The sequence below is a fragment of the Balaenoptera physalus genome (assembly GCF_965194825.1).
Source record: "Balaenoptera physalus genome assembly, chromosome: 16".
Classification (NCBI taxonomy): domain Eukaryota; kingdom Metazoa; phylum Chordata; class Mammalia; order Artiodactyla; family Balaenopteridae; genus Balaenoptera; species Balaenoptera physalus.
The window spans coordinates 72,952,723-72,966,018 of NC_138898.1; the positions used below are offsets into that span (position 1 = coordinate 72,952,723).

Below are 13,296 nucleotides of genomic sequence, written 5' to 3' on the forward strand. Positions count from 1 at the left end.
TGGGTTGTGGGTGCATTTTGACCTGTTTGATGTGATAAGGCGTGAGCTCTCCATAAATGAGTGCCGAGGGTGAACAAAGCTTTGTAAAGGACTCTTGGCTGAGGAGAACGGTTGGACCAAGTCATACCACTGACTGTATTCTTTCAAAGTACACTTACTCCTCTTCTGGCAGGGGTCTGATCTACTCTACCCTAAGGGTGTGGCCTCCTTTGAATCCCATCAGGTTGATTAATTAAATTGGGTGTGGAGGAATTAACCAAAGACCACTTTGGAGGCAGGGATACCAAGACGATTCGCCATACTCTTGTCCAGTTTTTCTTTCATTAGATGTGATTTTCCCCCTTTCATTCACACAGAGATTTTTTTCAAGAAAAGCAGCTGTTCTACAGTGGACCCAAGAGCAAGAAAATTTTAGTGAGTTACCAAAGATAAAGGAGAGAGAAATTTGTTACATGTGAAAAGCACTGATGATGATGTGGTTGAATTAAATTGTATTTGTGTCTCTGGGACTGCCCTTGATTTGCCAAAATCTTATCGCCATGGTATTTCTATAGGTCACATAAAAATGTATTTAGTTATTCAACAGATATTTCTTGAGTGCCTACTATGTCCAAGCAGTGTTCTAAGAGCTGGGTATACAGTATAAGCAAAAGAGACAAAAATCCCTTTTCTCAGCTGAAGGGGAGACAGATGATTTAAAAATAAACATACACCCTGTAAGTAATGATGAGTGAGTGCTTGGAAGAAAATTAAGAGTAAAGGAATGGAGAATGATGACGGTGCTATTTAGATAAGGTGGCTTCAGGAGACTTTTACAATAAGATAATTGATTTAAACCGAGTTCAGTAAGAATTTGGAGTGTGTATTTAGGAAGTCCCTGGCAAACTTTGCCACGTCTTGGCTGTGTGACCTTGCTCCCAGTGACTAACTTCTCTGATCCCAGCCTGTAAAATTCAGAGAGGATGCGGAAAATGCATTTGTAAATAATAGTGATTATTGCAGTTTATGAACACAATTTTATTACATTATGAATTTTATGGATGTAATAATAACTTCCCCATGCACCAAGGAAAAAATATTCCAATCTACTGAGGGGGTTCTTGGTACAGTTCCCGGCATGTATAATTAGCGATGGAATTTCGGACCCCGCCACTGAGCAGACATTCCCCTGATTCTGCGAATTCAGAAAGTGCATGATCGCTCGCTAGCTTCAGTTCCCTCACCTATAAATTGGAGATAACGGTAGTGCTGACCACCTCGGGTTTTTTGTTTATGTTGTTAAACTAACATTTATTGAGCCACACTGAACCATGTGCCAGGGACGGTCCTAAACAATGGAAATGTATTCATTAATTTAATCTCTAACAACCCAGTAAGCCAAATACGGTTTTTTTAACGACATTTTATAATATAACCAAGGAAACTGAGGCACAGAGGAGTAAAATCTAGAGTCCCCACAGCTAGGATTCCAACCCAGACAACTAGGCTCCCGAGCGTGGAAATACTGTAAAGCGCTTAGCCCAATAGTAAGAGCTCAAATGTATCTTTACAGTAGTGGTTGTTATCAGTTCGAGCCCGGGGCTGCTCCGGAATTTCTCCTTAGGAAGAGCTTTAGGTAACCAGTTTGTTGTAAGAGGAAGCTAGGGGGTGCTTGCATAGCAACCACAGTTTACTGCATTTCAACCATAATGTTTTTTTAAATTGGGGAGAGGAATCGGTGGTTCCCCCCCACCCTTTGACTCAGATGGTTTCTTCCGTTCTCCCGGATGGCTTAGGTTCCGCGCTCAGGAGTCACAAAGCGCGGGGTCACGTGGGCGGGCCGGTGCGCTTTGTGACGCCGCAGGCCCCGCCCTTCGGCCCGCCTATGCGCGCACGCCAGGCACGCCCCGCGCGCGCCGCCCGTGCAATCCCTGCTTAAGAGACCCCGGAGTGGGGCGCTCGCCCGAAGCCAGGCCGCGTCCGCCATAGTGCCTGGCTTGGAGGTGTCGCCGGCGCCTGGCGAGGGCCCGAGAGCGGCAGGGGGGCGAAACAAAAAGGGAGACGGCGGAGCCCTCACCGTTGCCCGGCGGTTTCCGGGCCTAATCTTGCGGTACTGGGCCGAAAGGCGACGGGAGCGAAAGGCGAGAGAAGCGCGGAGCATTCGGCGAGAGGAAGCGTCAGGGAGCCTCGGCGGCGTCGCCAGGGTCAGCCGAAGCCCCCCGGCCGCTGGCTGGGGCCCGGGGTGGTGAGGAGGCGCTGCGAGGCCTAGCCGAGGCCTAGTACCGGCTTTGTGTCTGAGGCGGCGTTGGCGGCGGCGGCGGCGGGGGGGAGGCGGAGCCGGGGGCGGCCTGCGGGAAGGCCTCTCCTCCGCCGACCGCGCGTTTCGGCCTAGGCCGCGGGGCCGCCCGTGGCCTCCGGGGAGCAAGCGAAAGGGGTCTGTGTGTGGTGGGGGCCTGGGCCTGGGGCAGTCGACGCCGGTCGTCCGGAAGCCAGGAGGAGGCGAGAGGCCGCTCGTGGACTCCGGGCCTAGGCCCTCTCCCCTCAACCTTCTCCCGGGGCCTGGGTCACCCCCGTCCACGGAGAGAGAGACCAACCGGGAGGTGCGGCCGCGCTATGGACCCCTGACCCCGCGGGGTCGTTCGGACTTTAACGTGTGGACTGACCGCTACTGACTGCACCGCCTGCCCCCGTCTCCTGCCGGCCCTTAGCATGAGCGAGGGGGACCCAGCGGGGTGACATTGTGCCCGTTGGCGGATTCTCGCTTGCCCCCTGCCCCGTCCTCGTCCGCCTCCTCCCACATGAAGCGATTCTGAATATCCGGGGGGGGGTGTTTCTGGATTATTGTTTTTACGAACCCCCGCTTGTGGTTGGGGGGGTTATTTAATCTGAGGCCTTAGGGTCCTTCGGTGTCTCTGAGTGTTCTGTGTGTGTACATATTTTGCTCTTAAGTTTATAAATATACATATATTGAGCGTGTCCACGTCTCCTCGCTGAACCTTAGGAATCCTTTGGCACCATGTCCTGTGTGCATTATAAATTTTCCTCTAAACTCAACTATGATACCGTCACCTTTGATGGGCTCCACATCTCCCTCTGCGACTTAAAGAAGCAGATTATGGGGAGAGAGAAGCTGAAAGCTGCCGACTGCGACCTGCAGATCACCAACGCGCAGACGAAAGAAGGTAAGAGCCACAGGGGCTCCAGATCCTCGCTGGTGGAAGAGAGATGCTGGTGGCGAGGTGCCTGGCAGGAGACTAACCGCCATGATGTCTCTTGTGGGACTGTTCGTTCAAACACTTTGGGGACGACTTTCATTGATAGCCAAGGGTTGCAGCAGTCGGCCCTGGAGTTTGACTTATTTGATTTCTGCGTACTTGGATCATCTGGAACAGGCTGATCCCCAATCGTGCGAGTCTGATGATTCCTCCCAAATGATTTTTTAAAACGAGGATTTCCGTGGCACAGGATGGGGGTGTCGTCCAGGTTCTCTGAGTGCTTGCCCTGGGGCGTTTTCTAACCTGTTTTTCATCAGAAGGAGGGGAGGAGCGCATAAGCCAGGCTGCTTATTTGTTAAAGCAGCACTAGAGATACTTTTCTAACTTTATAACCTAACCACATTTGGGGGTTTAATGGCAAATTCTGTGTTCTCTTCTCCCTCCCCTGATTTATTTAGTTAGTTTTAATTTTTGGAGTTGCCTGCGTTGTGGCGAAAGATCCTCACTTTAATGTTTTAGAGGATTTAATCCAGCCGGTCTTTAATGTTGGAATTGCTTTTGGAACTTGGTATATTCCGGTGTGACCACTTTTGTCTTGTGTGTAAATTCCAGAATTAGTAATGCAGTAATTAGGTAGTTGAACTCTTAGTTCATCACATTACTCTTAAACTTTAGCCATTTTGTAAAGATCAAAAGTACAGGTTTTTCTTTTTTTTAAAATAGTAATTGCTAGACTTTACATGATTATGTTGGTACTAGGTAGGATACTGAAAAATAGTCGGCTGCTACCATATGAGTAGCTTATTTGTAGAAGCCACTCATTGGAATCTTTAAGTTCTTTCTCCTTTTTAAAAGCATTTTATATAATATTGAGAATGTAGCATAGGTATGAGAATGAGACAAAATGGCCTTTTCAGACTGTGGCTTTGAACTTGTTTTGGTTTCTTTTTCACATTACTGTAATGCTGATGTGTAGTTTTTAGTAGGTCAGTCTTTTGAGTTTTACTGATGGGATGAGAAGTAAAGTGAAGTGCTAGTTAGAGTATTTCATTGATTACTAAATTTGGCTTAAGGTGGAACATGGGTTCTTTTCGTTGAAATTTGGGGGGGCCCCCACGTCTGGCGTATAGTTTGGTAGGTAGAGTAACTCTTGTCATGTACAAGAGCTGTTTTCCATTTATCAGTACATCCAGACATAACTATAATTGTGTTATGTTAAGAAACAGTACTACTGGCATATCACAACTCAAAAATACTCAATAAGGAAGAACTTTATATACTCACTTGATAACGTGAAAGAATAGTCTCCACTTCCCCCCCTTTTTTCAGTGTATCAGACCTAAGGGACACTTCATGTGAGGCTTTGGTAATTGTAGTTATGTGGGAAAATTATTGGTGATCGTGAACAGTTGAGAAACAGCTTTTAAAAATATTATTCAAGAAAATACCTTAAAGAAGATATTCTTTAAGGCCACAAAAGCATCCCTTAAGCATTATAGTCACGCTTAACAGAACAGATGGATTTATACGAATTTTAGGCCATCTTGATATGTGACATTTAATGAATGAGAGGAAAGAAAATATAAAATTAGAGAATATTAAGGCAATTTTAATCACATACTACGCAATTTCATATTTTATTGGAGTATAACAGGATTTAATCATTTAAGGCTAGACTTTGTCCATCTTTTCCACCTAGTAATTGATAACAACTTTGTTAAACTGGAGTAAATTATTGTTGATGGAATTCTTGTCCATGAATCTAAGAGTTTTGTCATGTGTTGGTTTTTTTTTCCTAAGCCAGGAAATTATATGATACATTATTTTTACAAACGCTGAAAGCAGGGAAGTGCTTTGCCCAGCAGCATATTTTTTATGTATTTGTGAACTGTCATTATTGGAGAAAGCTTTGCTATTAGATTGGTTAAGAGAAGAGAAAATTTGTATCTTATGCAGTCCTCAAATTAGGAGAGAAAAAGATATGTAGGCACTTAATGAGTTTTATGAGAAATAGCATCCAGTGTCACAAGGCAGCTGAGTAAGAATGCCACTTGGTTTTAGCACCGTCCAGTGAATTAAAGAGGACGGAATAAATATTTATAGCTTCGTAGTTAGGAGAGTCCCTAGGAAAGAATGCTGAACTGGATCACTTTCGTTTGTTTGAATTAATATTTCTGTCATGTTTCTATAAAACATTACTTACAGTTTTGGAAATCTGTCCATGTTTAGGACTCTTACATCTTAATTAGACTAAAATGCTTGGATCAGAATTTCATGTTTTAGATTTAAGAATTCTTCTTTATTTCTAGACTGTATTTCAAAATGAATCTCAGATTATCTTTTTTAATGTTTTTCCTGAATAAACTTGTTTTCCTAATTTTCTGCTTATTTGCAATCCCCCTCCAAAAAAAAAAAAACACACACACACAACAAAGCAACCTTTATCCTGAACTTAGTGTGAAAGATTTGGAAGCTGAGGATGAAGTATTTTCAAGACTGTTTCTCCATTTCTTAAATTCATCTTGTTTTTCATTTCATCCATAGTCTTCATGTTTTTGGATCCGAAATGACAGTGTTGCATAGAAAGGGTCTTTTGAAGCTAACAGGCTACTTATTAAGGAGGTATTTAAAGGGTAAGAAATCATCAGTGTAATTCAGGTACTTTAAAGGGTCAATTAGAAAGCATGTGGCATCAGGGCACCAGACTTTAAGCTTGACAGAGCACTGTGTTGATCAAATGAATAAGTTTTCTTGGAGAGCTCATGAACATATTTGCTATTTGTTCCCACAGTGAACTCTTTTGAGGGTTGTTACATAGGCAGAAGCTTAACTGTCCTGTGTTTGACACCAGGTTTTGGTTCCAGAATTTTTAAAAGATACCCCATCTCCCCTGCTCCCAGTTTTTCTTACTCAGAGCTTGCTTGGAATTTGGGACTATCCTGAACTATCCAAAAGATAATGATGGTAGTCTTACATTGGTATGCGAAATCTAGGAAATTGCATCACTCTAATTGGATACTTGTGAAGATACAGCTTACTACCTGAAATATATTGAAAAGAGCCCTTTCCTGAACAATTTAGTTTATAACAGGAAATAGTAATAGTGTGATTAAAAATAATAGAGCTGATACACATATAAAAACTTAAAATGCTTACATATGTGATAAACTTAAAATAATTAGAACAGTGGTAGTCAGCCCCTAGGTGCTGAGTAACGTTAGTGAATCAGGTAAACTCAGTGATCTTAAAAGAGTGAACCCTGATACCTGATTGTGTGATTAAGGGAGATGGGTACATTTTTACATCTGTCTCCCTGTAGTGGATTATTTTTCTTTTTGGTAATTTTACAAATTCTTTTCACAGCAAATCTTTTTTTTTAACCATAGTTGAATTCATTGGTCCAGCTTCTTTTTTAATTTCATTCTTAGAAAAGTATTGCAAGCAATAGTCCAAAGAGTAGAAAAATTCTTCCTCCCTGTTTGTCTGCTGAGAAAGTGACATCCTTGTTCATCCAGCTGCTTAAGCCAGGAACCCAGGAATTCATGCCTGATTCCTCTTTCACCTTCATCTCTGCCCCCACATCCATCCGAAAGCCTTCGTTCTACCTCAAAACACTGACTCTTGATTTCTCTGTCACACTCCAGAACAGATCATTATTCTCTCTTACCTAAACTACGCAGCAATCTCCTTATTAGTCACCCTGTTTCTATTCTTGTTCCCATGCAGGTTCATTCTCCACTTAGATACCAGAGTTATCTTTGTTTTTAATATTGTTTTTAAAATTGTCATCATTTTTATTTAAAATCCTTCAGTGACTTCCTGTTGTACTTAGAAACAAAATATGAATCAGTATATATAATCTGTACCTTTCTACCTGTATTTCAAGTCATTCTTTCATTTTCATCAGCTCTTCTGGCCTTTTTGTGTCATTTTTTCACATGCTTTTCCCTCTATCTGAAACATTCTTTGTCCGGTGTTTTTGCACATCTTGCTGGCTTCTTAGTCTCACATGTCAGTTCCTCAGAGGGGCCTTCCTTGAATCAACATACTATCCAAAGCTGCATCCACTTTTAATTCTTTATTACAAAGCCCTTTATTCTGTATTTGAAATGTGTCATATTTTAATTTTTACTGTGTCTTCCCCAGTAATCCTGTATTTAGGGCCTAGGAGAGAGAGAATGTTTGCATTCTAAATAACAGCTTTTTCTCATATAGTTCAGATGTTCTGCATTACTGGCTAAATAGAGAATGACTTAGTCTTACTGAGATTTTGGGTTCCACAAAACTAGAGGTGCCAGAGCCAAGAACCTGCTGACACTATTGGGTGTCCTTTTAAGAGAAACCCCTTATGGCTTTGGATATTTGTTCTGACAGTTTCAGTAATCTGGATGCAAGGAGCATGTAGTTATTAATGCTCCTTTATATTTAAGATTATTTCCCGTAACATTTATGTCTGGTTGAAGTTTTCTAATTCTTGAGGACTATGACTTATCCAAATCCCAAATAGAAATTCAAATCTTTATCTTTTATTTACAGAATATACTGATGATAATGCTCTAATTCCTAAGAATTCATCTGTAATTGTTAGAAGAATTCCTATTGGAGGTGTTAAATCTACAAGCAAGACATATGTTATGTAAGTATTTATTAAATCCCATGTTTAAGTTCTCAAAATAGACGTTTTTTGTGAGAAAGAACAAGTATATTTTAGAACTGAACTCATTACTTTACCCTAATGAGTATGTCTTCTTAATCCTTAAAATTATGAGGATGAGTTTGTTTTTTCCTGATTTCTTCCCCCAGCTAACTTAACTTCTAGTTAGGAGTAAGAGCTATTAGAAAGATTTTTTGCTCTGTATAGGTAATATTTACAAAGACAAGAAAACGATGTTCAAATTAGTGAATAAATATTACTGAACCCTTCTTTGGTTTTTATTTGCCTGTACACTTTTTCCCCCTACCATTTTTTCACTACAGAAATGTACGTTAAGTGTCTTAAGAGATCTGTCCTAAATATTTTGTCAGCATCAAGAGTATTCAGTAATGCTAACATTTGTTCCTAATCAGTACGGGGCTTTTGTTGGGAAGCTGTAGCGCTTAGGATTTACGACCACAGACACTGGAATCAGGCTTAGGTTTGACTCCATTTACTCCGTTTACTGTATTTGGGTAAGTTACCTAAAGTCTGTGACTCAGATTCCTCAAAATAAAATAGGGATATGAGTATTTAACTCCAGGGAGTTGTAGGAATTAAATAGTGCCTGGCACATGGTAAATGCCCTTTATTGGAGTAAGAATGTGGTACTATCTTAGGAGTGGTCTAGAGCTTAAGAAATTCACTAAAGGGGCAGGATTAAAACTTTATATCTAATTTTATCTGCTTTCTTGAAATTTCAATGGTGATAACAATTATAATATGTGAAAAGGGTAGCAACTTGAGCTATTTAAAGTGTAGAGATTTTTACTTAAAGGTGAGGTAGCCTTACTTGAAATTCTGGCAATTTCTGCTTTTGGTCAATGAAACATTCTGGAATTTGCCAGTCCTAGGAAATGGAATGTGTTCTTGGAATTGAGGGAAAATAGTCATTTCCTGGAGCTTTACTTCATGTGGACAAGTTTTCTAAGAATATTCTCATTAGTTTAGTGTAAAGTTATATTCCATATGTTAACGTTTGGAGGTTCTTTTGTGTAATATCTTCTGTATAGCAACAACTTAAAAAGCTGAATACTTTTTTTTTTTCCTGTAAATACCAAGTGAACTATGTGCCTTTAACTTCACATAATTTTGAGACATTGTAAGAGAAGAATTAATTCCTAGAATCTAGTGTGAAGTTATTCCTTAATTTACCAAGTGCTTTTTAAAAATAGCAAACGTTTGATTTCAGTAGATTGTTTTGATATTCAGAGACTTTGGGGAGAGAATAGTTCAAAGTATCAATACTAGGGAAAATAGTTGCCCCTTAAAGAATTAAATGTGAATTCACTATGTATATGATTTCCTTTGTAATATACTTGCCTCGTGAAGTGCCTTTGAATTTGTTGAGCAAATACTAGTAAATGAAAACTTCATTTTTATCTCAGGACTTCCAAATCATGCACAAATTTAGAAACTCCATTCATACGCTGTCTGACATTTCTTTGTAGTCGGGATAGCATAAACTTAAAACTAAAACTAAGCCTTTAAAGGCTGTATTTTAGCAACATGACCCTTGTCCCCTTTTCTGTGTGGACTTTTAAAGGAGTTTCTCCTTGAGCTTATTTGTGTATGTATTTTAAAAATCAATTTGCTCAGTTCTCCATAACCAACTTATTTAACTTATTCTTTTAACCAAAATACTCTGTCAGACTGTTGGTTTTTTTGGAACTTAGAATTCTTATTTAGTCTTTGGTCATTGTCTTGAGACTTTTTTAAAAAATTAAACTGCCAACCTGTCTTTCTGGATTTGAAATTTAGTTTTTGGAGCACAGCGATTTCTCAGGGATCCAAATTAAAAAATGTTAACAGCAGTGGTCTTGCTTTAAGGAAATCCGATGTATGAAAGTTCATGTCTGTACCTATTAAGAAACTGAGGAATAATATTATTGTTCAATCTATTAAGAAATAACGACAAAGTTTCTTAAATAACAAAATCCTCATACTACCTTTCAGAAAACATTTATTGTATAAGTGGCAAGATAACACACCTATTCTAGAATTCCCCAGTATGGATTTTTTTTTTTTAAAACCAGAAATGTATCTTAAACTGTTCAAAGGTAGTAAAGATTAATCAAGGTAGTGTGTTTATTACTTCTGAAATTGGCTGATTTTAAATCTTTATGCCAAGGAAAAATTGTGTTCCTAAAAATGTGTGATTAGAGAGATGTTTTTATCACAAAAATTCATTAATAGCTACTCACAGAGAGCTAATGCTGTTTTTCTTTTTGTCGTTTTAGAAGTCGAACTGAACCAGTGATGGGAACTTCAAAAGCAGTATGTAAAAACACAATCTCACACTTTTTCTACGCATTGCTTTTACCTTTATAATGTAGCAGTGAAGTAAATCATTTTAGAACTTAATATCCAACTGATCATAGTACGTATTGTAAATAAAATGTATTTGATGACAGCTCAGTTGAATATGGATATATGTGGCATAATTTGCACACTTTATTTTGTAGAAATGGGTAGTTTGTGCCCAAAAAAACACTGTTTCATATTAAATATGATAGCATTCTTCCTGTATGACGCTGTGTTGTACAGTTAATGTATGATCTTTTTTTAGATCATGTAGGTTTTACACTAATGAACATGGTAACATGTTCTACATCTGTCTGTCTATAGTTAGTATTTTGTATGTATGTACAGGCTGTTGTGTGCTTTTTGTTTCTTGCAATAAAAAATGTTTGGAGTGTATATTTTGCCATTTTCACGTTGTATCACTTAGTTTTTTTTTTTTTTTTTTGGTTTTTGTTTTTTTTTGGTTTTTGTTTTTTTTTTCTGCCTGATTGATGGCTTTGAAAAATGCATTAGCAACATCCAAAGCATATATTTAAGGTTTGATGCTTTCTCCAGTTTCAGACACGTCATAGAAAAGAGCTTTCCAGAGACCATTGATGCAGCTTTTATTTAGTTTTGCTTTATTTGGCAATTTTGAGCTCCTATTCTTTGTTTATATCTGTACTGTAAAGTGAAACCTGGAATTGGGCCCCCTACAAGTATATCAGTGTCTCGTCGATGATTTTGATGATTTTATACAATTGAGTACATCGTTCTCAAGTTTTAACAGAGGTCTTCTACTTCTCTAGTCTGCTCAGTTGTCCAAATTAAAATATTTCCTCTTTCTCATAAGATATTAAAATGCTGCATTAATTGTAAGCCAGCTGAAAGCTGTAGCTTATCAAAGGTAACTCCCCTTAACCAGGGTAACATCTTAATAACCTTAAGTATGACACCATTTTGACTTTGAGCTTTTAAGTAAAAGGTAGCAGCATTCCTAAGTTGTGGGGTGAAACATCCATTTCAGAACAGAGATCTGTAGTAATTGGGTTCTGTAAAACTTGATGGTTCTCTAAACATTTGACTGCTCAGGCTTGATTTGTACACAATACAAGATGTCTGAAATCTTCACGTAGAATTTAAGGGTATTGCTTGCTGTTTCAACTTTATCCTTTTAAAATGCTACTGATCTTTTAATTGTGTATCAGGCATTTCACTAACCTTGGATCATTGGATCTTAAACATGATAACGTAGAATATCTGAACTTTGGACTTGTTCTCTAAAGTATATGGCCTTTAGTTCTCATGGAACTAAATATAGTGATTAAAAAATCACAACTCTTAGTGTTTTGGGGGTTTTTTTTTTCCCCTCTTTGGGGTATTTGGGGTTTTTTGGGGGGGTGGTTTTTTTTTTTTTTTTTTTAAAGCGTAATGCTGTAAAGACTGTCCACAGTTTCTGTTTTGCTGGTGATTGGTTTAAAACTGATTTTTATGTATCCAAATGCTAGCACAAATCAGATTGACTATACTGGTGACTGTAGTAGTTAATGTAACACATTTTGTATAAAGTACATTTTATATAGTATTTAAACTAATTCAGATGAAGTTTTATTTCTTGAAAACAATTATTTCCTTTTTGTTTATTAGCATGTGTATAAACACAGATCACATGTTCATAAATAAAGTTAACGTTCTTTTAGCCTTGTGTGTTCCCTGGCATGTCTGTATTACACTTACAAGAAGCAGTTTATTTTATGCTTATTTAGGTTTCTCTTTTCTTTCTTCTTTTTTTAAAAAATAACTTTAAAAGTGGCTTTGATTTTTAGGTAGAATAATTTTAAGTGGAGATATTAGGTAACTTAATATCCCCATCATTTATTTGCTTGGGGTACATTTGCTGACATTTAAGATTTGAGAGAATATATTCATAAAGTGTAATTAGTGCCCATCTTAGGAGACTTACGTGTATTGTGCAAATTCACAAAAGCCAATTAAGACAGAATCACTAAACCAGATTTCTAAATTCTAATTAGTAAAAGTAAATGTATGTACACTTTTGATAATTTAAGCCAGCTCTAATCAAGGATGACTGTTTCTATCTATATTCCACAACTTTTGTTTGTAGTCATCCTTCTATGTTGGTACTCCAAAGCTGCGGGTTCTTCCTGCTTACATTTTGTAAGATCCTTTAATTTCAAGCAAATATAGTTGGCATAAAAGATTTCAGATTCTTGCTTTCAGATGCAAGACCACAAATTAGATGTGAGAATGTGGGTTAATTTTGATGTCTACGGTGTGCATTAATCAAGTGTTTTTGGAGACTACTTTTTTTAAGTAGCGGTTTTTTTTAAATCTGAAAGTTACTGTATTTATTGACGTTTAGTACGTATAAATTCCTAGTTTCTAAAGCATTTCTTGTCAGCATTTTACACTTATTTCTTAGTACCTTGCTATATGTAGAAAACAATTGGATGCCTTTCTAAATTTGTGGTAAATTTGACTTGTGTATTATAAGGTATTAAAGTGTTATAGGGATTATTTGGTGGAAAAAAGTGATTTAGATGCTGTTGAATATCTGAAACCACTTTTAACCAGGTAAATATACACTACTAATAACAAGTTGGCAGAAATCTAAAAGGAAGGATAGGAAAGCCCAGCATAGTAACAAAAAGACAGCTATATCTTAGGAGTGGGAAGAACAAAAAAATGTTAGTTTTTTAGTTCCAGCAATAAAAAAGGGTGATATAACTGATTGCTTTCTTTCTAAGGAAATGATCAGTATGCATATTCTAGACAGTAATAGGCTATTTTTAAAGACTATTAATTTCATTGATTGACAGCAGTTTGTTCAGTCCTTGTTTCTTAAAATTCAGGTAATTCCTGGTTGATATATCAATAAAATATTGCCCTCTTCAAAATAAATTGAATAGGTCAGAATTTGTTCTGGATAAAAATAGTCTATTTATGTGTTCTTTCAATTTTTCTTTTTTAAATTTACCTCCTGAGATACTCGTTCTTTAAGGAAAGAACACTTCAAAGCTGCACAAGAGTGAGAACCCACTGGTGGGTTATATGGCTAGGATTGTATGTGGGATTAGTGCATTATGGACTCTGTAGTCCCTCAAT

At 38.2% G+C, this 13,296-nt stretch overlaps 1 protein-coding gene and 1 long non-coding RNA gene across 4 annotated transcripts in view; one reads left to right on the plus strand and one right to left on the minus strand.

Annotated features, from left to right (window-relative positions):
* Nucleotides 1-13,296, minus strand: part of LOC309645687 — a 702,435-nt gene that overhangs the window by 20,124 nt on the left and 669,015 nt on the right. The gene's annotated exons all lie outside the window — the stretch shown is intronic.
* Nucleotides 1,878-13,296, plus strand: part of RBBP6 (RB binding protein 6, ubiquitin ligase) — a 32,168-nt gene continuing 20,749 nt past the window's right edge. For 2 of the 3 annotated variants that reach the window (XM_082430936.1, XM_082430937.1), the window contains exons 1-3: nt 1,879-3,161; nt 7,731-7,830; nt 10,128-10,164. In XM_082430936.1, the coding sequence (XP_082287062.1) occupies nt 2,996-3,161; nt 7,731-7,830; nt 10,128-10,164 (303 nt within the window). In that variant the 5' untranslated portion in view covers nt 1,879-2,995. Of the gene's footprint in view, nt 3,162-7,730; nt 7,831-10,127; nt 10,165-13,296 lie in introns of all 3 variants that reach the window. The other variant, XM_082430938.1, reaches the window with a different exon arrangement.